Consider the following 22,723-nt stretch of genomic DNA (forward strand, 5'->3'; position numbering starts at 1 on the left):
GCACTTCTGGGGCGGAGCGGAACTGCGCAGCGCCAAAATGGCGGCGGCCGTGGTGGGAGTCTCCTTGAGGCGCGGCGTCCCCGCGCGTCTCCTAGGGGCTAGGCTACGGCCGGTGAGGGGACTGGAAGGCGGTCCGGGGAGTGGGGGGCAAGGGGGAGACGGCCGGAGGAGTGAGGGGAGGGATACTGGAGGATGGCGGGGGGCTGCAGGAGGGTGTGGGGGGAGGTGGGGGCAGGGGGAGCCCTGGGGGGGCGGGGACGACGACGACAGGATGCAGTGTAGGAAGGGAAGAAGTTTCAGAGGGGTTAGGAGAAGGGGGGTCTGGGGGCATGGGCTGTGTGAAGGGCACTGAAGGGGGTCTAAGGGATGAAGAGGAGTGGGGAAGGGGCCTGGGGAGGGTTTAGGGGGGAGATGGGAGCTGAGTGAGATAGGGGATCCAGAAGGGGATTGGAGAAGGATGTGGGAACAGGAGAAATGTAGGTGGGTCTGGGAGATGTAGGTTTGGTCCAGAGCGGGGTGGGGATGCGGCAAGGAGCTTCTGAGGGAATCTGTGGGGATGTGGCAGAGCCTTCAGGGCTGCGGGGCCCACAGGAGCACCCCTGAGTTGCCTCCTTAGTTTTGGTATCATCTCCTCTGTTTCAAGGAAGAGGAGGGAGCCCCAGCACAGAGGTGGCTGTGGGTGCCAAGGTGCACTGCTGTGTCAAATCCTTGGAAGGATTCTCTGCACGTGTGCCCAAATGCCAAGCCAGCAATGGATCCCGTAGCTCTGGCCCCAAAACTCACGGCCTCAAGTCATTTTGTTGCCAGCTAAAAGCCACCTGGAGGGACCTAAGGGCTTTTTTGCTGCTGTTCAAATACAGATCTGTCGAGGAGCCCAGACAGCGGCTGCAGCTACGTCACGTATCAAGAAGTTTTCCATCTACAGGTGGGATCCCGATAAGCCTGGGGACAAGCCCCGTATGCAGACATATGAAGTGGATTTGAATAAGTGAGTGTACCTGATTACGGAGCGCTGCTTGGCTTCCCTGGCATGCAGATGTGTTGGGGCTGCACGTGCACACAGGTTATCTGACAAGCAGTAATTCAGGGTAGCTGAGAGGTGTCTGAGTCAACAACTGAGGGTGTCAGCAGTCTCATTCAGCTTCAGGCATTGTTAAAACCTTGTTACGGTAGCCAGAGAGGCAGTGCCTCAGGTGTGTTATGCAGAAGGACAATACAAGGGTGTTGTTTCCTGATAAAGCAAATCTTACTGAGACCATGTGGGATCGCTTCCCTTCCATCACCTGTTGATGCCAAGTATGACAAGTAAAATTGTACTGTGAGTGCCACTGTCTCGGTAGTTGTCAGCAATAAAATGCTAACAGCTATATTTATATGGTAAATTTTGGGGCATATTCCAAAAGGAAGCAATTTTACTCATAGCTCACAGTCCCATAACTTGGAGATAAGGTGAAGGTTTTACTGTCTCTTCTTACAGTTCTCTTAACATATAATATGGCTAGCAAGCTAGAAGTAATTAAACTTCTAGTAGCTGCTTGTACACCCTAGTGCAGTTATCAGCAAGAAAGCTCTCATTTCTCAGTGATCCTGTGGAAGGGTACAGTCTTTCCTGTGGTGTAGAAACCTTTGCATGGGCACACGTGCCTCCACTTCCTTGAGCTCCTGTTACTATGGTCTTGCCAGAGGAATTCACGTCAAGCCCTTCCTGAAAGCTTCAGATACAAAGCCACGCAGATCTGCTTGGGAAGCATGTGACAGAAATCAGACTTTGCTGCTTTGAATTGCCCCAGTTAATAATTTCTAGGTGTTGTCTTGTCTGCCATATATAAAATTACATAAGTTGTCCAGGACTTTGCTTTTGCAAGCAGCACTGCCTCCTGTGACTAATGAGGATAGGCAGACTTGTCAAAACCTGACTTAAGAGGTGAGAGCTTTCAGGATTGTTTTCAGTTGTGCTGTCTGAACTGTCTTCAGCAGAGCCAAATCTGGGCCTCAGCAAAAGAAATGGCTGCTGTCCTGCTTTGACCCTGGGGAGGGAAGTGAGTTGTGCCACTGAGCAAGCGATCTCTGTCTTGTTGCAAAATATAGTTTTAATTGTAGCTAAGATGAAAGTCCTTTTAGTTGTTTCTTAGTTGGTGCTGGAGATAAAGCCAGGGGAAAGTATGTAGGTTCACTGACTTTGTTTTCTGCTGTAGATGTGGCCCTATGGTACTTGATGCTCTGATTAAGATTAAAAATGAGTTGGACTCCACTCTGACCTTCCGCAGGTCATGCAGGGAAGGTAAGAAAGATTTTTCAATCTGCTAAGCTGACTGTTGTCCAAACAAATGCTAACGCTAGCACTGCATGTGTGTAACCAATAGAAAACTTCAGGGCAGACCACAGCATGCCACTCTTCTTTTCTAGGTATTGAACATGAAATACCTTAGTGAATCAAGCAGTGAATCAAGCAGTGAAATTACAGCATATAATCACCCCATACTGAGTTACAAGCAAGACACATAAACAGCCCCAGTCATTCCTGTTTCCATCCTAATTGTGTTCATCTTGCCGCCCTCCAGTGATTTCGGTGTAGGAGAATTTAGGAAGGAGACATTACAGCAGCAGAATTGAGGGGAAAGATGTGTTGAATGGAAGTGAACTGCAGCCCTTCGACTAAGCAAAGTGAGTGAGGAAAAGGCCATCCCCTGGTTTTATGCTGCAGAGTTACCAGCTGGTTCTCAGGCAGGTAGTCATCAGCATCTTTGACTGCATTCAGACTTTCCAGTCCCAGTGACACTTTTCCCTGGAAAGAAAGACTTAATTCATGAGAGCTGTTGGTATGCTGAGATTAAGATTATTGTGGAGGAAAATGTCTTCATGGAACAACTTTTGATTTAATTGGTTGGGTTTGCAAGCACTAGAAATTTAGGTAATTGCCTGATGCCTAAAAACGTCCTGACTCAGATCTAAATGAAAAGCATGCTTCAACACAGACATTTCTTGCAGTGTCTGCATAGCAAGTGGAGGAATTTTATCCAGTGTGATTGTTCTCCGTGTCTGATATTTAGATAGCAAACACTGTTCCTGAGCAGCTGGAAGTAATTGCACTGAGCAGTTGTCTTTGAGAATCTAAAGACAGATTCCTAAGTTTGGTTGTTTTGATCTTGTCCTTTTCTACCATACAGAGGAAAAAAAAATCTGATCACGTGTTCCTGTTTCTTACACATGGACCTATGTCTGCAGTCTCTAATTGTCCTGGTCCCTTCTCGAGTTAACTGGAAAATACTTGTAACCACTTTGTGAGTGGGAGAAATGGCTCTGTCCAAGTGCCAGCCCTTGTGGGAAGGATTGCCGGCACACCAGGCACTGAGGACTGGCTCACTCAATGTGAGGAGTAGTGGCATTTTCCTGACTCATATCAACTGATATGTGTCAAATCCTCTGAAATTAGTTACGCCCTTTCAACACTTGTCATCTTTCCAATATAATGTCTTAAGCATCAGTCCAATTTGAATGCCAGAGCTTCTGACCTGAGCAGTATCAGAGACAGCTCTATAATGTTTTTTTTTTGTGAGCCTTGCCCTTTCCTGGGCTACATCTGTTCCTCGTGTTACTGGAAGTCACGAGCAGTGTCGCTTAATGCATTTGTTAAGCTATTTATATGCTATTTGTTCTGTGAACACGTGTTCTCTCACCATGGGGAGCTAATGAAAGCAGGGGATGGCACAACGTTAGCCTGCTGCAGAAAGGAGCTTCTGTCTTGGGAACTTATTTTCACGTTCCTGACCTTTAGGGATGCTTCTGATCATAACTGTAGGGCTGGTGGGGGTCCATCTGGCTCCATTTTATAATCCCACTGTTAGCTGCTTGTGTTTCAAACCTGTCAACAAATCGGAATGCTTCCCCCATCCTGAGTAGCAGCACGTGGAGTGTATGACACGAAGGGATGAAGTGTCTGAACACCACTGGTTTTGCTGTGGAAGTTCAGCATCAAGGATACGTTTAGAGCTTCATGAAAACAACTCCAGCCTTTCTTCTTTGTTTGAATAGCAATGTGCTTGGCCCAATGACAACTTGTAGCATTTTCCTCATCACGTACCAAGATTCTTAATGACATCAGAAGAGAAATCAAGCCAAGGGCAAGTTTGGGGTGAAGAGGAGCTTCCTCAAGAAGGATAAGAGGGTGAACATCCACTGCTTTACTCTGTTCTCTCTCTCAGGCATCTGTGGCTCCTGTGCGATGAACATTGCTGGTGGAAACACTCTGGCCTGTACTAAAAAATTGACCCTGATCTCAGCAAGATCACTAAAATCTACCCTCTCCCCCACATGTATGTGGTGAAGGATCTTGTTCCAGTGAGTATCTGCCTTCTTCATCTTGTGACCAATGCTGACGCCATTCCAGACAGCATGGGGTTCAGGTTGGATTAGAAGGGATAATGTTGGGAGATGGCAACAAGATCACGACCCACAATTCACGTCTGAACTCCTCTTGATGCTCTCTGGCTTGGGTGGGTCTGCTTACCAGTGGTGACTAAATCTAGCCTCGTTAGGAGGAATGTGGCAGGCTGACGTACAAAATACCTCCTTCTGTATGAACGACAACAGATGTTCAGTCTCTCAGGCATCAATTCAACTTAACTGTGATCTTTTTGCCTTTTGTCTCCTAGGACTTGAGTAACTTCTACGCACAGTACAAATCTATCGAGCCTTACCTGAAGAAGAAGGATGAGTCGAAACAGGGCAAGGAGCAGTACCTGCAATCCATAGAAGACCGTCAGAAACTGGTTACCCTTTGTTAAAATTATTTTTACCATTAAAGTTCCTTACAGATAAGACCAGGGTTAAACATTAATGTGCAGTAGCGTCTAGTTCCTTTAATGACAAAACTGTTACAAAGCCTGATGTGGGTGGAAAGCGCTCCCTGAAAAGCAGTGTTGTGGCACGTCTGCATTGCTAGGGGTAACATTTGCTAATGAAATGCAGAACACAGTTGTGCTGGGGACTCTGACCTCATTTCCACTGTCTGTGCTGTGAAACTCTGCCTTTGTAAAAACACTGTGAAGGGCTTGTAATATTCATGTGGAGATCAGGCAGTGCTGTTTATGCTGGGGTGTAGTTTGTCTAACGCAGCACTGTCTGCGTATCTGACTGCTGCATGCTAAGCAGCACTGTCCTGTTGCTGCATGCTGGTTTTATGGTCCTGAAACTAATGGCAAAAGCTGAGCCTGTACAGGGAGGAGGGGGAAGATTTTTGAAGAGTTTATAGAGCAGGTAAGTTAGTATCTGGATTTTTTTGTCTCCTGCAATAAGTGTTGATAAATTGACAGTTTCTCTTTTGCCTCTGACCTGATCATTTGCTCAACACTTTGAAGCTCAGCCCTGTCAGTGCTGTGATTGTTGCTGCAGTATTGTCTCTGAGTAGGCTCATAGTGGGCAAGCAGCCTAGATTTTGGCAAGTGGTAAAAGGGATGAGCATGAGCAACACAGAAGAAGGCTGATTAAAGAGGATATAATGAAAACACATGAGCTGCAGCCTAATTGTCTGCAGCGATCTTTAAAGTTGCCCATTATCTGTGTTTGCTGTGAAGCTAACATCTGATGAGCAGACGTCATGTACCTAAGGTGTCAGCAGCACCATGCAACTAGCTGTGTGCTGTCCTAACAACCACAGGATTTTAGTTTGAAAGAATTTCTTTCCAAGAGCAACGGTTAATTCTCCTACACCACTTCATAACGTTATCTGATGGCACCTGTAAGGACTTAAAGGGATTCTCTCAATGATTTCTTAAAGCAGCATCTTTGAAGTCACTTTCTCATTTAAGTAAAAAAATAAACCTAAAAGTAGCTGCAAGAGCCACGTGAATCTTCCTCATGATTAGTAAAGTTGCCTTACCAAAGCTGCTCTTGCTTTGGGAAAAGCCTGTGTGCTTGGACACGCAGGCATCTGAAAAATTCTTACCTTTTCCTCATTGGGACATGCCAAAAGCAAAGAATGCATAAAAATCCAGCAATTTCCACACTTGTCTCTTCAATTTCTGCACTTCTGTGGTTGACCATGGTCTCTCATCTGTGTGCAGGATGGACTCTACGAGTGCATCCTGTGTGCCTGCTGCAGCACCAGCTGTCCCAGTTACTGGTGGAACGGGGACAAGTACTTGGGTCCTGCTGTACTCATGCAGGTAAGGACAGATCCTGGGTGTCATGGGAACTGCTGAGGGACTCCTCATTTAAAAGCAGTACAGATATACCTGTGAGCACAACATGACACCTGGAGGTGTTCAAGAAATATATAGATGTGGTACTGAGGGACGTTTGGTGGGAGTAGCGTGGTGGTTGGACTAGATGATCTTAATGGCCTTTTCCAACCTTAATGATTCTTTGATGTAGTAATGGACCAGAATTCTTGAGCTAAGTGTTGGTTCTAAAATACAACACTGATTACTTCACCTTGGGAAATCATTTGGTATGTCAATGACACTGACTTTCAGGCCTATCGCTGGATGATTGACTCCAGAGATGACTACACAGAGGAACGCCTGGCACAACTTCAAGACCCATTTTCTCTCTACCGTTGTCACACTATCATGAACTGCACAAGGACTTGCCCAAAGGTAGGTGTTGTTCCTGCATGTGTCCCTTCTGCAATTGTTTCCAAACTGGCAGGGAAATGCCAGTGGTCGGTTTTGTTTTCTTCAAGCTCTGATTGACTTTTTTCTTTTTGAAATGGTGAGTTATCAGCAGTCATGTTTGCAGTAGTGACTGTGCAAGAGAATATGACAGAGTTTACACTACATTACGCATCACAGAAACGTCTCTTCCTCATGATTTTAAGAACCTGACTGTTTCCAGGATTTAGGTATATGTCTGTAACATGCTGTTTGTGTGAGGGACACTGCCAGAAATCCGATAGGGAAGATAGTGTGATCAGTGATGTGAGTAATACATATAACCCCTCTCACACCCCAGCAGTAGTAGCTGTTCTGATGTATTGTGCAACTTGCATAATAGAGAAGATGACAGCAAGTTTTCAGTGCCGAGGGGAGTGTGTTTTATGCTGACATCCTGCCATAAGGCATTTCCCAGGTCTGTTGTCTGTGGTATTTCTGCTGAGAACTGAGCAAATTTTCTCAAATGAGAGCATGCCTCTTCCTCTTCTTGCTGTAACCTTGTGCCTGTTGCGGGGTAGATAATTGAGTTTCATTTTCCTGCCGGCTGTATTGCTTGCACCCAATGGTAGAGTAAAATTCTTTTTGAGCTCTGAAGTAATAAGAAGCAAACTTTTGAGTGGATCACGGATGTGGGAAAATAAGGTGCTTGAGATCTGGGCTGACAGGTGTTTGTCAGGAGCACTGCCTGCTGGTTTTGTTTAACATGAGTCACTGACTACAGATAAATCCCCCCTTTTCTACAGAGCAGATTATCGTGCTCACATGCCAGCTGTAATTCAGCTAAAGGTGAAGGTTCTGTTTGAAGATCTGACTGTACACAGTGTAGGGAAATAACACACGAGGGCTTGGTCTGTTGATTTTGAGACGCATCTATAGTTGATAATACATTTCCCTTAAAATCAGCTTAAATCACATCTCTTACCTTGATCAGCTCCGAAAAAAGACTGCATAGTGAGCTGTGCTCCGGGGTCATTTCCTGCTCATGCTTTGTCCCCTTGTGCTGCCATCACAATGCTATAGAAGGACATTTGTGATCTTCCCACTCTTGTTTTCAGATCAAGCATGCTTGGCTTGCCAGCAGTAGTGCAGGATTGAGGGCCTCTGTGATGCGATGTATGGAAACCTTGCTTTAAAAACTTGGTTGTAGCATCTTCATCTTGTGACTTAGTGGTCTTGCTGCAGTGCCCTCAGTATCCCTGGCAGCATTTGATGGAAGTGCAACGCTAGGCTGGGCTCCAACTTTAAAAACTGGTTGCTGAGCCTCTCCTCTGCCAGTTGTTCTTATGAACAGCAGCATATCTGTGAGTTTAACACGACTTTGATTGGGGGAAAACAGGGAGGCTACTCAAGCGTGATGATGTCTAGAGAAACTAGCTGGAACTTTCTCTTTGTAGGGTTTGAACCCTGGCAAAGCAATTGCTGAGATCAAGAAGATGATGGCAACTTACAAAGAGAAGGCAGCCGCTGCATGAAGCCATTCCCTGACTGGAAATGTAACACACAAACGTGCTTTATCTGCAAGTAACTTGCACTTGATTTCACCTGGTTCCAGCAGGAATGTTGGTGTTTTTTCCATATGCTTGTGCGTACAATAAATACTGTAAAAAACAAGAGTTGGTAACTCATTAACAATACGTAACTGATTCCTTTGCCTCTTTAGTGCACTGCCTTGTTGTTGAGGAACCCAGACGTCTCAGTTGCAGTTTTAGTGTATCCAGCTGCACGCTGGGAAGACACAAAGCTCTTTTTTGGGAGCGGAGCCATTTTTGCAGTGTGTGGTTCAGGGTGCTGCAGTGCCCGCATCTCCCAGTATTGTGCCGTGCTCAGTCCCACGGGCTGCGTTATGTCCGGAGCTCAGCAGCTGCAGCCTGTGTGTCCCCACGGCTGCAGTTTGCAGCCAGCAGGGGCTGCAGCCCGTGTCCCTGCCATGCATCGTGCACAGCACCCATGGGTTGCGTGCTGTGCTTCCGCTTTTTCACTTCCGTTTTTTCCCTCTGCGTTTCGGGACGCAGTGGCGGCACACAGCGGCGAGAGCAGAGAGACGCTACTTCAGCTGATCAGCAGGCTGACGACCATAAATCTTGGAGGAGGAGCAGAGCTCTCGGCTGCTGTCCTGGGGGATACCTTTAACTCCGGTGGTTCCCCCCACGCCGCGCTCCTCGTTGCGGCGCAGAGCAAACCGCGCCCGAGACAAAGGACGCACGCGGCGCCTCCCGGGAGGCCGCGCGGCTCCGGCCCGCCTGAGGCGGCGCTCCGCCCGGAAGTCAGCCTCGTTCCCGTCTGCGTGAGGGCTGTGCGTCGGCCGTTTCCCGTCTCACCGGAAGTACGTAATCGCTCCGCGACCGCAGGAGGGGCCGCCGCCATGGTGCAGCTCGGTGAGTGACCGCGGGCGCAGCCTGCCGGGCTGGGAGCGGCCCGTGACCGCCTCGCGCTCTCCCCGCAGGGAGCGGCCTTCTGAAGAGCTATCGAGGCGGACACGTCGTGATCCGTTTCGCCCTCGGCGGCTGCACCAACCGGCCCTTCTACCGCATCGTAGCGGCGCACAGCAAACGCGCCCGGGACGGGAAGTACCTGGAGCAGCTCGGCTGCCTCGACCCGCTGCCCAACGCCCACGGCGAGAAGGTGGCGGGGCTCAACCTGGAGCGCCTGCGGCATTGGCTGGGCTGCGGCGCGCAGCTGTCGCGGCCTGCCGAGAAGCTCCTGGGTAGGTGCGGGGCGGTGGAAGGGCGGCGGAGTTCGTCCGCGTCGCTCAGCGTTCCTCCTTGCAGGCCTGGCGGGGTTTTTGCCGCTCCACCCCATGACGATAACCAACGCCGAGAGGCTCCGGCGGCGGCGGCGACGAGCGCAGGAGTCCGTTGTGCCCCCTGCTGAGGGCGGCTCGCAGGAACCCGGCGCTGCGGTCTGAGAGGCGCCGCGCGACCCCGTGTGCGCAGTGAGTGCCCTCCGCGCGTAAGACATTAAAGCGTGATTTGTGCACTTCTGCCTGTGCTGCTCTCTCCCGACTCGGCTCTGAAAAATTAACAGCCAATTTGACATGCAACAGCTATGACGGGACCTTCCCAGCTATCGTGGAGCACAGAACCACACCAGGAGGCACAGAGCTTTCCCTAAAGGCACATCAGCAGCTTTCATTTGCTTGCAGCGCTTCTCACGTTTGATTCCTTGGCTCTGATGCAGTTTTAGTGCACAGTTTGGTGATCCGTGAGCACAGGCAAACAAATGATCTGCATCTGCATTTCTGTTTTAGTTTCCCCAGAGCAGTTCTGAACCCGTTTGTTCTCTTAGAAGCACAGGAGGTTTCTGTCTCTGAAGATAGCTTAAGAGGGAGGGGGTTTTAGCAGGATAGAAGTGCACCTCACTGCGTTAACACACTGCTGGCCTTATCCACAGGAAGTGCTGACAGGCTGATAACAGCAAAATCCATGCTTAAAGAAAGCTCTACATTTAAACATGAACTTCTAGCATAGTAACTCTTAGCAGTATTTGATACAAATACTGTCAAACTCCCCATTCTTGGTTAACATTACTCACAAGAACACGAATCTTCACTCTCAGGCTGTGATTTCCTGTTGGCTGCTCCATTTGTTGTCTTTTGTTCAAGGAGACTATTGGATTCCTAGGAAAAAAAGATAAAGTTACATACAGCTTATATACATGGCAAATACTGCATCAACTCCATAGCTGACTTCTCTGTCTGCGGCTTCAGTGTACTCAAGTGTTTTGCATATGAACTAGTCTGACTAACACTGCATACTTACTTCCTGCCCCTGCAGTACACGCATGTTGTGTCAAAGAGGCAGACTGAGAAAGATGTCACCTTCATATTTTCTGTCAGTTATCTGCACTATTTGGGTTTGGGGATAATGATATTGTCTTTCAGATCTAATCTAAAATTCCCTGCTAGGCATCCAGCAGCAACCTGCAAGCACAGAAATTCTCATTATCCCACAGAGTTACCATTTCCACAGTGTATTTTTGAAAGGAACAAAAAAGTAGAGTAAATGGGACTTTTAACATGAAGAACTGCTTACATAATGTATATCTGCAAGTCCAGCAGCTTATGCTGTTGTCTTGTGCCCTGAAATCTCACTCTAAATGCAAGCCCATGAGCAGCAGCACCTTCCTGTCTGTTAAAGTCTCTGCTGCAGAAGCAGCAGCTTGGGGCAGAGGAAGAGCCACAGTTGTTTTCTTAGTGAACGTCAATGAAAACCTTCCTGGCTGAAAAGCCAGGTTAACTGAAGCATTGTCTTGAAACCAGAGGTGCAGACATTTTCAATTTAGACAAATGAGTGCACGAGGTCTCCCCTGGCATTTCTACTCCAGAATCATACAACTCTCAAGATATTTATCGTAAACTGTGCAACCCATGATGTTGCGATGTTATAGCAACAGCTCTGCAAAAGCTTCTCTCTAAGGCAGCCTTCCAGTCTGAGGAAGAAAAAGATGATTTAAGAAAGCCACCTCAGACCTGAGGACAATTTCTTCTTTTTTCTTTTCCAATTAAGTGCATCTCCAATTTAGTACATGTTGATTACTTACGTGTTAGCAGAAAACAGCGTTTAAAAGTAACTCTTCAAGCAGTTCCCAACAGAGGCTTTGGGTGTTTGGGCTTTTGGTATCATTCTGGGTGCTGAAGGAGTATTGGTTCTTCTTGCTGCCCCCCTATTTTTTTTCTCCTGGAAAATATCTTTCTTCATTTAGAGATTCAGCAGAAGTTTCAGTTATTCGGTTCTCTCTTTTGAGGCATGGCAGAAGTTGAATGAACTAAGATAAACTGAAATGGTTACATCTAGCTTAATCACAAACATGAGACAATCCATTAGGTATTTCTTCCTCCCTCTCCCCGTTTTCCCTTCTTCTGTACATGTCATATAAATACAGATATGAGCACCCACAAATCACTTCCATTAAGCAACCTTTAATTTTTATTAAGTGATTATCATTAAACTTTATGAAGTCTAAACTATGGCACAGCACGATATCGCTTTCTTTCCTCAACTCTTCCCTCTTACTTCTAACCAGCAGCCCACAGATTTAGACAATTTGAAGAGTGCATTCCAAAAAGTAAACATCATATTGCAGCTCAGTTCAGCAGTGACCACACAGTAATTTCTGTAAAACACAACATGTGACAAAGGAGGAGAATAAGCAAATAAGTAATTTCTGTTTTTTTGTTGTTGTTTTTGTTTTTATGGATTTCGTACAACTTCCAAGGAATTCTGCATCATGGTGACATACTGGACACCAACATTATCACTAAAAACCCAAATCGAGACACACTGACATTGAGTTTAAAATAGAAAATGTTACATATATTCGATTGTGCAGTGCACTTCAGCATAGCAGTAGTTTTATAACTATATGTAAATGTATTTCCTACTCTTATTTACAGAGGGAAGGAGCGACAAATGTGACCATCAAATAAACAGAATACCCCAAGTTGGAAGAAACCCACAAGGATCCTTCGGTCCAACCCTGGCTCTGCACAGCACCACCTGAAATTCAAACATTATGTCTGAGAGCATTGTCCAAATGCTTCTTGAACTCCGTCAGTTGGGCTGTGACCATGGCTCTGAGGAGCCTGCTCCAGTGCTGGAAAATACAATGATATATACATATTGACATACAGCTTGATAAATACATTGATTTTTTTTTCCTTCTTCTGTTTTTCTCTCTTTAAATATCTTTGTTTGCAACAAAATCATCTGAAATCCCAGCTATGTAGAAAAGGAAAGCATTCACAATCCACTCAGTGCAACAATACTGTCTACAAAACTTAGAAGGAGAAAACATTTTGAGAACATCCCTTCAATAGGAACAAAACGATCATCTTTGAGTTTATAAGTTTGCTAAGACAAAGAATTAAAGGTTACACAGCAGACCAAACCAATTTCCAGTCATCTCTTTAGATTGTTGGAAATCAGGCACTCAGAAGTGCCAAATGTGCTGCTCATACACCAGGTCCAGTTTCATCCCAAAGATTCTTGGAGATAAGAGGTCCCGTAATGAAAGCTGCACGACACAGGTATTCCTGCAGGTGTGACAGTAAGCCATGCTTTCTAAGCCAGAATAGATGGGATCAAGACGAACAGTCATCAGTCTGACACTCCTCTGTCTCGGAATGCTTGGCTTCATAACTTCAGAAGCGCTCCTCCAGGAAAGTAAATATCAAATAGCACAGAACTTATCACAAAAAAAAAAAAAGTGGGGAACTGCTAATAAAAATGAAAGGTTCTTACACACTGTACATTGTTTTAAGCACTATTAGTGCACCACAACAGCTAAAGATTATGCAAGTTATTTCATTTTGATATTGCACATCACGCATGAAAATAAACTTAGGTGAACAGTCAAGAAAACTCACTGAAAAAGGAATGGAATTCAGAAAAACCACTGCTTCTGTCACTAGATAAGAACAAAAAGAGCCTCTGAAGGGATGCCTGCACAGTACGCCGAAGCACTAGAATGCCCTTCAGCCATGGGAAACCTTTGCACCTTACTTGAATATGAACACAGACTGACAAGAATCCTGTAAATGCTTCTAGCTTACATGTTTTCATTTTTGTTCTTCAATTTAAAGACTCTAGAGATTACCTGCAAGTTGTGTAAGATCTCAGGCATTTACTACCTTCCATAGCCAGAATAATTAAGAGTTTCCACAGGTAACAAAACACCACCTGTCCAAGTAATAAGTCTTAGTAGTTTCACAGAGGTATGCAGATGTAGCTCTAGCTGACAAATCACTACTTCCTAAGCAGGCTTTAAAACGTCAGAAGGTACAACTGTACGAAACATAAGGATGATGTGCCAGTGGCTTCTGGCTTTCACATAAATGATTTCTCTTAGATTCTTAACCTAATTGTGAGAATCAACTTCTACCCAAGGAAACTTGGCTCACAAAACCCCTCCTACCCATCCTGCTAACTCAGTATTACAGTGTCAGTTAAAAGCCTAACGTAGGAATATGTGCAGATCAGGAACCATCATTGTGGACCACAGTCAGCACTTACAGAGCAGGGTTTGGAGCCACTTCCATCCCACAGCAGCTTCTTGGAGCAGTTCTGCTGGCTGGAGCTCGGTGCACATGGAAGCCCAGCCACGGGCCTTCACAGAGTACTTGCATTACGCTCCAAAGTTCTGAAAAGCCAGGCCAGGGCCAGGTCTGACATGTGGAAGGTGAGACCCACGTGTTGCCCTCAGTGCTCCCTGAGGTCCTGTAGGAGTTGCAGTCCTCAACAACCAAATGCCAGGCAACTTCTGCTCACAAAGCTGGTGGCACACCACGACCCTGGTCCTCCCACAGCAATGGAGCTCCACAGCTCACTGCCACCCAAGACATCGGGATCCACCTGCCTGAGCACCGGTCTTCTGGGTCCTCCACCTCAGGTCAAGAAACATCGTCCCCCCTGAGGAAAAATGGCACCGTATGGCAGTTGGAGGGAAGGTCCCACACTGCCACCAGTGGTTCCCACTGCTGTGACCACAAGTCCTGGAAACATAGATCAGCCTTTACCAACTTGGGAAAGATGCACAGTGCCAGGCACTGCCCTCCTGCAGGCAGGGGAAAGTTCAGTGAAACTGGCACACACCTCTTCTGTGGTTTCCCACGCCCGCTGCCAGCAGTCACCCACAGCCCACCTCCAGTCGCTGCCATCCTAAGGGCCCATGAGCCCACCTTACCATGATGGTTGAGGACAAGAATGGTGCAAGTGAGGTAGCCAAGGATGCAGCATTCTCCCATTTATTGGTCCTGCACACAGGGAAGGAGCGGGCTCTGCTCCTCGTTGGGTGGCAGTTCCTCAGCAGACAGGGTTGGCTCATAGATGACGCAGAGAGAGGAGAAGAGGCAGCCCAGGAAGGACACCAGGCTGGCAAAGTACATGGTGCCGCTGGCACTGCCCACAGCTGTCGTCAGTGGCCCCATGGCCAGGGCCACCAGGATCTGCGCCAAGAAGTACTGGCAGCTGAGTAGAGAGATATCAACACCCATCCCACGCCGTGTACCCTCCACGTGCGAGCCTGCAAACTTCAGGGAACACAGTGTGAGGAGGTGTCACCAGGAGCCCCATTCCCCATCCTGCCTGGGGCTCACCTCACAGCTCTGGTAGTAGTCGCAGAGTAGAGAGTAGGGCAGCGTGCAGAGCGTGGCAAAGAGAATGCCATAGGTCGTGCACAGTGACAGTACTACGTAGATATTTCTGGAGAGCGTGGCCAGCCCTGTGCCCAGCCCAAAGGCCAAATATGCAATGAAGTACAGCGTCCGTGTGCTGAACCGCTCCTCCAGCTTCTCCAGTGCAGCTGCAAGACAGCAGTGTGGAAGTTTGCAACGAACCATGACTGTCCCCTGCAGTCAGCAGGACTGCACCTTTGGGCCCCACGGCCCAGACGTTGGGGCAGCCACAGCTCAGCAGTAACCATCACAGCTTTGTGTAATGGCAGCTTGCCATTCAAGCACAAAGGCAGACACGCAGTGCTGGTGGTGCATTATACCACGATGCTCCATCAGAGGCACACGGGCACTGAATGCCACTGCACCCAAACTACGTCTGCGCTGGCTGCACGTATTTCTGGATTCAACGTACACTCAAAATGTCACTCCTGAAAGGAACTATGTTATAACAGAAATGTGTTATCACTGGACTGCTGCCCTCCTCTGCTGTCAGAGTAGGCTACACTAAGTAGCACAGATAACGTGGTGATAACCCTGCTTCAGCTATCGTGCCACATGGCAGGCTGTGTGCAACATAAAAGCCACAGTTGTTACTGCAGAAACACCGCTTAAGGAACAGGTGTATCTTTCTGATAGGAGTGTCCGGGATGACCGTACTCAGTACCTGAATAGAAAGCAGCACTGAATGCATAGATGCACATTCCCCAGCAGCCCATGGTGACCCCAGCGTTGTACTTCTGATACTCAACTGAGTTGTGAGGGGCTTTTGGATTCCCTTCAAACACTACTTCTCCCATGAAGTCAGTGTAGAAGAGCAACATGCCCTCGAATGAGAGCCATCCTGAAAGAAGCCAGAAGTAATCCATTAGGACTGCAGATTTTCATTCTCTCTTGTAAGCCATGAATACTGCCATACAAATCACAACTGGAAACAGTTCATGCAACGTATTACATAATGTTTAGCCACCTTTATCTGAGACTGCTGCTCCCTGTGCATTATGCTGTTTGTCAAAGATGCTCGTGATTTTAACTATCAAGATTTATCCTTTGAATTCACATATGGAATCCTGTAGGCTTAATGCTGGCCATGGGCTACTGGTTTAGCAAGAAAGAAAAATCAATCATAGTCTGAACTGCCTGGCTAAGTTTCACACAGTTGCTCATTAGATATTAGTTCCAGATGCTGTTGTCATCCTGCATTTGGTTGTAATAATCTTGTAGAATTCTGCTCAGCGACTTCAGTTTCAAAGCATTAAAAAACCCATGTTGTTGCAATTTAAAGCTCTTAGTTCAGTATTGTTTCTCATTCTAAATCGAGCATTCTAGCTCGATTTAACAGATGCACTAATCTAAACCAAAGTTATTCCTTTTCTAAGCATGTAAGTTTTACAGTTCTAGGGTGTTTTTTTTTTTAATCATTGTTTTTTTTCCCCAACATTCTAAGAAAATAAATAACAAAGTACCTTACTGATGAGTGTATGCAGAACAAATTATGTTCTCTTCAGTTTGCAGCCATTGCAGCAATAAAATACTTACAAACAATCACACAACATAAACTACCTCATGGTGAAAACTGGAATGAACTTTCTCATTACCTAGGAAGTGGTTGATGCAGAGGTTACGAAGAGCCCTGGGCATGTGGCAGATGGTTGAGCAAAGAAGTCTCATGGAGAGTGGTTGCTCGGAGGTCTCTCCTGATCCATTCAACTCACTCTCATACTTAACACCATCCAGCAGGATATTAGCAACCTGCAACATAAGAACTTCCAGGTCAACAGACATTAAGAATAATCCAAATCACCTTTGAGCAAACCTATGCAATATTGTGCACCTATCTAATGATCTGAAGGTTAAACTCTGCTGCTCAGTTGTTCATCGGGGGATTAAGAACAGTGTACTCAGCTAAGAATGTCTGCAAATTCAGCCTTGGAACAAGTGTTAAATGCAGCACTGTGCTACAGGTTTCAGTGTACTTGAAACAGTAGTCTGCACTGTTCCAGAGTATTTGGCAACCACGTTCAGACGCTAGCATAGGAAAAGCACAAATTTCATTTCTGTTAATATAAGCTGTACCCACAGTCAGGTGAATTTGGTCCCTGAAGTTTTAGAGATGGTGAAGTAAAAGTGGACAGTTTTAACTGAAACACAGTCACTGCTCACTGCCTTGAGTGGCTGATTTCTACAGGCACAGCACACATAAAATCCTGACCCTAACAAAGTCTGCTCTCACAAACTGAGAAGTACAGCAACAAACAAACAAATCAACCAAGCAAAACCAAAAATAAATAAACAAAAGAAACCAAACCAAACAAAAACCTCTCCCCTCTCCCTCCCCAAAGGAAAAGAAAAAAAAAGAAAAAAACTAAACAGAGGACAGTTTACCTCATCCTGGATCATAAAAAAATGGGTCAGCATACAGAGGTCTCAGACATTCCAAGTTATCACCAACAGTGGGAGGTGAGGTCAGAGTCTTATCCCTGGGTAAAGAAAACCTCACCTCCCTGATGAAACCAGATGCAATGACTGCCATAAGGAGAAGCTCATGGGAGATTCCTATCCCTGGCCCTATTTTGCAGGTATTTCTGTGGAAAGGGAAGATACAGGCTCAATAAAAATGTGTCCTTTTCTGCTCTCACATGGTAGCTTCCTATGTGGTGAAGGAGAGCTAAAAATGCCAACCTAACTTTCACACATGGCCTGAGGAGGAGGGGAACGCTTCCATTTCTGCTCTCTTAAACAGGCAGATGACAGACAGCTAACGAATTGTAATTCATACCCTATCCACTATTTTTCCAAAAAGTCACTGCAGGTATTCTGTTCCCCCAATGACTTTTATAAGCAAACTGTCGTGAACAGTCTTTAGCAATGAATTTGTGCACTAAACATTTAAAAATCATAGAAAGAGATTAAACAAACGCTTGGGTTTACATGGTCATACAATTGATTTTCTGCCCTTACCTGTTGGCTGAAAGTCACATTTCTTCTTCTGCTACTGTCTGGACAATGTCCTGTTACAATATCTGGAATAGCCAAGCTCTGAGGTCTTTTCAGGATGCCTGATGACCGTGGCTTTATTGCATCCAAGGAGCCCACTCTCAGTGCCTCTCCATCAGGACCTGAAGTTATGCCCCTCTCCCCTTGCTCCAGAATTCCATTTTCTTGTTGGTAACATCCATCTGGCACCCGAGGAAAGCTGACACTGACAGGCTGCCTGGGCAAGCTAGCTGGAAGTGCTAAGTAACTACTGTGCCCACCTGTAAAACAGTCTATAAGCACACTGTCAATATTTGAAGTCCCAAATGACGATGCAAATTCGTTAATTCCTGTCAAGGAATTGTCTCTGCTGACAAAACTGCCATACTTAGGTGTGAGTGGGCTGAGGGGAGAAACGGGGCTTGTAAAACTTGCATATAAGTGAGCTGAGTTATGAGAAGTAAAGTTTTCGCTTACACCCTCTTCAAAGAGAGGTGGAGAAGGAGGGAGAGGAAGACTTGGACTCTTCATCACCTTTTTCTTCCTGCTAAAGGACCCTAGGGGTCTTTCTGGAATGCTAATTAGAGTCAGCACAGTAGTGATAGTCAGTATTATTGATGTGAAGACATAGATGACACGCAGTTGCCCTCCCACAGCTTTTCCAAAACTGGTTTTATCCCAATGTATTCCTCCAATAACATAACCAAAGCCACCTCCAAGACCTGGTGGAAAAACAGAGCTGAGATTATCTTCCCTAGCCAATCCATGAAGTCAGTAATAGCACAGTACCACTTGTTTAATGATTTATGAGAAAATCCAACATGCTACCTCTGTTTTACCACTTAATCCCTTTTCAATTCAAATGCAGTAATAAACACACTTATCTGCACCACATGAACAGTCTTTCTGTACAGACAATGTACAGAAAGAGGGAGAAGGACAGTGATACAAAAGCAATGATATAAATGATTTTAAATGCAAGTTCTTCCTTTGCTGAGGACAAATCATTTTACCTTCAGTAATTTCTGTCCATAAAATAGAAGTGCTCACCAACCTCATGGCAATGCCTTGCAATCAGTGAGCCAGGACTGTTTTTCTGAAATCTATTTTCTTGATTCACTTAGAACACACATCTGTGTTCAAGAGAGACCTAATTACTTCAGAAGAGTAGCGACCTCATTATTCAGCAGTGTGTCAAGTGTACAAAGTGCCACTGCATTACTACAGATAAACAGAAAAATTCTGATGCACCAGCTATCACTCACTCTTCATATGGTGAAAGCATTGACACCATCTTCTTTCTTAAGAACATGTTAAAGAACACAGAACAGTCTCCTGACAAACAGAAAAACTAGACTAGGACACTACAGCAGTAAGAGAGCAGAGTGCATGCTGTAAACACTTTGCTCTCCAATACAGCAACCAAAAATAACCCCATTTCCCACACTTGTTTTAAGTTGAACCTCCTGCCTGAGGGGTCATTTTTGTAGGGTTATAAAAGACACAAGGAATCTTAAGACACAATACAGGACTGTCTTGTTTGACTTCTGTCAGCCAAAAAGCCTTTTGCTTTCAAAGTTAATTCTTGCTTTCTCTACAGGTATTCAGCTTATGCTTATACAGGAAAAGACCAATAATTTACACTCTGCTTTCTCACAGCAGGGCTTTTTGGACTCACGTCATCCAGGAAGCACCAAGAAAGCATACCTGCTAACAAAGCATGGATGTTGAGGCCCCTGTCTTGATCCACTGGGCTGCATACATCCATCATGTAGGCATGGCTGGGATTGTCTGCTGAATCTGCACTGAAGTCCATGAGGACAACACCACAGACTGTAAGAACGATCCCCCATTTGTGGTTATTCACAGTGTCAGACAAGGCACTCCCAATATCCCTGCCATTCAGCATAAGCGAGAGTCCACACAACGCACCTGGGAATAAGAACAGTTAAATTAGAATCAACCAGTTACTTCTAAACAAGAGAAACTGCATCTTTCCAAGTTCTCTAAAAGCATTACACTACTCACACAGCCCTGCAGTGAGCACTGTTGATCCTGTTCATACAATCACAGACCTGGGAATGTGTGTGGCTCACAGGATATACATAATCTTTTCACACTGTTAAACCTTACAAGTGCCTGGAGTTGTGGCCAGTCAAAGGAGAACACTCTTGACCTTCAAAACATCACCTCTTCCAACTGTGACCAGACAGTGGATCTCCAGCTGACAAAACATCATTACCTCAGTGACACTCACCATCTTCTTAGACCGACAATACTCAACTTGAGAGGCCCACAGCTATGTATCATAGCAGAGAGATGCATAATCTTCGAGCTTAAAATCATTTCTACAATACGCACCTACTGCTAAGACCAGAATGAAAGGTCTTCTCCTCCCAAATCTTGATGTGCATCTGTCACTCCAGGCCCCCAGCAAAGGCTGCAGCAGGAACCCTAGAAAAGGAAATGACCATTAAATCGAATTCTTCTACAAGCCTGTTTCACAGAGGGTTTTAAATGGGTAAGTCTGAAGACAGTTAAAGGCAGGACAACATGGCACAGTGATATCTCCAGTCAGTATCAGTCACTCTGATGTACAGTTTAGTGCCTGGCATTTCTCACACTGGGGACTGGACAGTGTAGTGCACCACTGCTCATCCAGGACTGCTATGACAATGCAATTCACTCTGTGTCACCAGCTGAAAAGAGTACAACAGTGTTAAGCTCCTTACCAGCTATTTTCCTTACACCCCTTACGTTGGAGATCTTTTACTAAATTAGCTTGGAAGACAGCAAGAGTAAACATGCAAGTTGAAAAGGTACCCATCTGTGAGTAGGGGCCTATCTACTTTCTTCTTCTGAAGCACATCCTAGAAGGACAGGCAGAAAAAAAAATCTCCAAGCAGCCACAGCCATCCTACGGCTCTTCCTGTAGTAACAGATATACTCCCACCCCGACTCTGCTAAGTAATCCAATGACAGTAACAGCAGTGATTAACAGCTTTTCATCACTGGAATACCTCATTTGTTCTGGAAAATTCAACTAGAAGGCAAAATCACTACTTTTTAAACACATCCTGTGGGTGTGTCTCTGTATATTTCTTTCCACAGGGATGTAAACATATGCACCGATCCTTTCTGCCTTTTTTTTTTTTAGTACATGAACTCAGTAACAAAAGCTTACTTACTCTTGCACAGTATGTGACACTCTGAGAAGTTGCTAAAAGAACAGACCTTCTGATCATATCAGGCCCATTTCTGGTAAGACACAGCAGTAATTATTTTCCAACCAGTTGTTTAAAGCTATGGCTAATACTTCTTAAACGTGACATCACAAGGAATATACTTCTGAAGAGCTGAGGCAGAGAAAACTGTATAACCCCCCGCGGGGCAGAATAAAACAGGAGGAAAGGAACAGCATACCCAAAAGTTACCTAGTATGGGGCTGATGAACCACACCATTCCGTACAGCTGGTCTGGCAGCCCCATCTGAAGCAACACAGGTGTAACATAGGCTGTTTCCATGGCATAGCTAAACTCAAGCCCAAAGAGAATACATCCATTAAACAGGAGTTCCAGGAAAGATCTCTGAGGCTGGAGATCCCCAAAGCCAATCAAGTCAATAGGACATGGAGTATTTGGTGGTGGCGGTGGCGAAGGGCGGATGAATTTTTTCCTTTTCGGATGTCTCTTGAAGTTATTAGCCCGGTGACTTATGTGCTGTGTGACTGACCCAGGATAGCCCGGAACCTGTGACCTCCACGTTTCCTGAGAAGCCACACTTGGCAAAAGTGCAGCATCGCTGACAGGAGGTGTTGCAGATGGTGGAATCATCATGGCTGACAGTCTGGAAGAAAAATAGCTCAGCATAAAATGGTTGAAATAAGAAAAACTGTGGAATTTCCTTTACTGAAGTTCAGGCCATTTCTGAGTTATTTCACATATAGAGTACACAGTGAATACAATCCTGATGGGTTGAACTCCAGACCAACAGTGCCATGAGATACACGCTGCTCTCACCTCCAGCTTAGTGCTGCATTCTTATTTCTGCCCTGGCCACAGGACACAGCACCTCACAGCCACAGCACAGTGCTTTGCTGGGACACAGCACAGCCTTAGGCTGCTCCCAATGTACATCATTACCATTAGAGAAATACTGGCTGTTCCTTCCACACCATTTTCTAAAAGTGTAGGGCAGGCAAGTTCAACCCACTGCCTCCTGCTGAAGGCCAAGTCACACGCTATTAAACAGTGCTCCTTTCCTTTTTACTTTTTTATACAGACTCCCTGCAGCCTCCTCTTCTCCAGCTGCACAGCCCAGCTCTCAGCCTGTCTTCGCAGGGAGCTGCTCCATCCCTCAGAACATTTCTGTGGCCCTGCTGTGGATGTGTTCCAAGAGAGCCACGAATGACATCTGTCAAAACAGCAGCCACACACCTTAACCAGCAAGGTCTTGGGGACACGTGGCTCTGACACCTACCTGCACAGCTATGGTGTGTCACGAGCAGGGACACTAACCCACTCAAGATTTGGTCTCTGGTGTGACTCAAACCCTCACTGAGGGCTGGAACTGACTGCTGTTGGCCCCGCAGTGCTACGCAGCTCCCCCAGGCTTCCCACCACCAAACAAACCAGCCCAGGGCGATGTCCATCACAGTTTACAGGTAGGCCATACCCTCAGGTAGTGTCATCAATCACCCCACAACTGTAACAGGAAATCACCCAGCAGGAATCAGAGGGGTCTCCTCGAAAGCACACCAGTGGACACGGCGGTCCTCACAACTCCTCTGGTCCTGCTACCCCGATGGCAGTTTAGAAAGCCGAGGTTAGAAAGCTCCTCGCGGCACACAGCCGGGAGCCGGAGCACGAACTACACAAACCGCAGACACCCAGCACGGGACGTTCGTGCCACCCCCGCGAGCCGCTG

The 22,723-nt window shown here is 46.2% G+C and overlaps 3 protein-coding genes across 9 annotated transcripts in view; 2 read left to right on the forward strand and 1 right to left on the reverse strand.

Moving 5' to 3' along the window:
• The first annotated feature begins 22 nt into the window (after nucleotides 1-22).
• On the forward strand, nucleotides 23-8,264 carry SDHB (succinate dehydrogenase complex iron sulfur subunit B). Its single transcript, XM_003212173.4, is given in 9 exon segments — nucleotides 23-112; nucleotides 861-988; nucleotides 2,196-2,281; nucleotides 4,203-4,262; nucleotides 4,265-4,338; nucleotides 4,653-4,769; nucleotides 6,063-6,164; nucleotides 6,474-6,596; nucleotides 8,048-8,264. Coding segments are annotated over 9 exon segments (843 nt in total). The 5' UTR covers nucleotides 23-37; the 3' UTR covers nucleotides 8,126-8,264.
• Nucleotides 8,265-8,920: 656 nt separating this feature from the next.
• MRPS16 (mitochondrial ribosomal protein S16) lies at nucleotides 8,921-12,308 on the forward strand. Of its 2 annotated transcripts, none has more exons than XM_010722684.3 (4): nucleotides 8,921-9,028; nucleotides 9,097-9,357; nucleotides 9,422-9,602; nucleotides 12,046-12,308. In XM_010722684.3, the coding sequence occupies exons 1-3, from the start codon at nucleotides 9,016-9,018 to the stop codon at nucleotides 9,556-9,558; spliced, it is 411 nt and encodes a 136-aa protein (XP_010720986.1). In that variant the 5' UTR covers nucleotides 8,921-9,015; the 3' UTR covers nucleotides 9,559-9,602; nucleotides 12,046-12,308. The 2 variants fall into 2 exon arrangements, with proteins under 2 accessions (XP_010720986.1, XP_003212223.2); XM_003212175.4 differs by having other exon boundaries at nucleotides 9,422-9,585.
• Nucleotides 11,556-22,723, reverse strand: part of SLC45A1 (solute carrier family 45 member 1) — a 35,335-nt gene continuing 24,167 nt past the window's right edge. For 3 of the 6 annotated variants that reach the window (XM_019622414.2, XM_010722685.3, XM_019622413.2), the window contains exons 4-11: nucleotides 21,231-21,643; nucleotides 20,158-20,250; nucleotides 19,504-19,728; nucleotides 17,782-18,518; nucleotides 16,419-16,572; nucleotides 15,488-15,664; nucleotides 14,746-14,951; nucleotides 11,556-14,679 (exon numbers count right to left, since the gene is read on the reverse strand). In XM_019622414.2, coding sequence (XP_019477959.1) covers nucleotides 14,395-14,679; nucleotides 14,746-14,951; nucleotides 15,488-15,664; nucleotides 16,419-16,572; nucleotides 17,782-18,518; nucleotides 19,504-19,728; nucleotides 20,158-20,250; nucleotides 21,231-21,633 — 2,280 coding nt within the window. In that variant the 5' untranslated portion in view covers nucleotides 21,634-21,643 and the 3' untranslated portion in view covers nucleotides 11,556-14,394. Of the gene's footprint in view, nucleotides 14,680-14,745; nucleotides 14,952-15,487; nucleotides 15,665-16,418; nucleotides 16,573-17,781; nucleotides 18,519-19,503; nucleotides 19,729-20,157; nucleotides 20,251-21,230; nucleotides 22,715-22,723 lie in introns of those variants that run through there. The other 3 variants (XR_795820.3, XM_010722686.3, XM_003212176.4) reach the window with 3 other exon arrangements.

The sequence above is a fragment of the Meleagris gallopavo genome, chromosome 23, assembly GCF_000146605.3.
Source record: "Meleagris gallopavo isolate NT-WF06-2002-E0010 breed Aviagen turkey brand Nicholas breeding stock chromosome 23, Turkey_5.1, whole genome shotgun sequence".
Lineage (NCBI taxonomy): Eukaryota > Metazoa > Chordata > Aves > Galliformes > Phasianidae > Meleagris > Meleagris gallopavo.

Excerpts from the sequence above, each read along its gene's own strand:
- MRPS16 (XM_010722684.3), top strand. Across the intron at positions 9,358-9,421 it reads GCCTGCCGAGAAGCTCCTGG|GCCTGGCGGGGTTTTTGCCG; the intron begins GTAGGTGCGGGG and ends TCCTCCTTGCAG.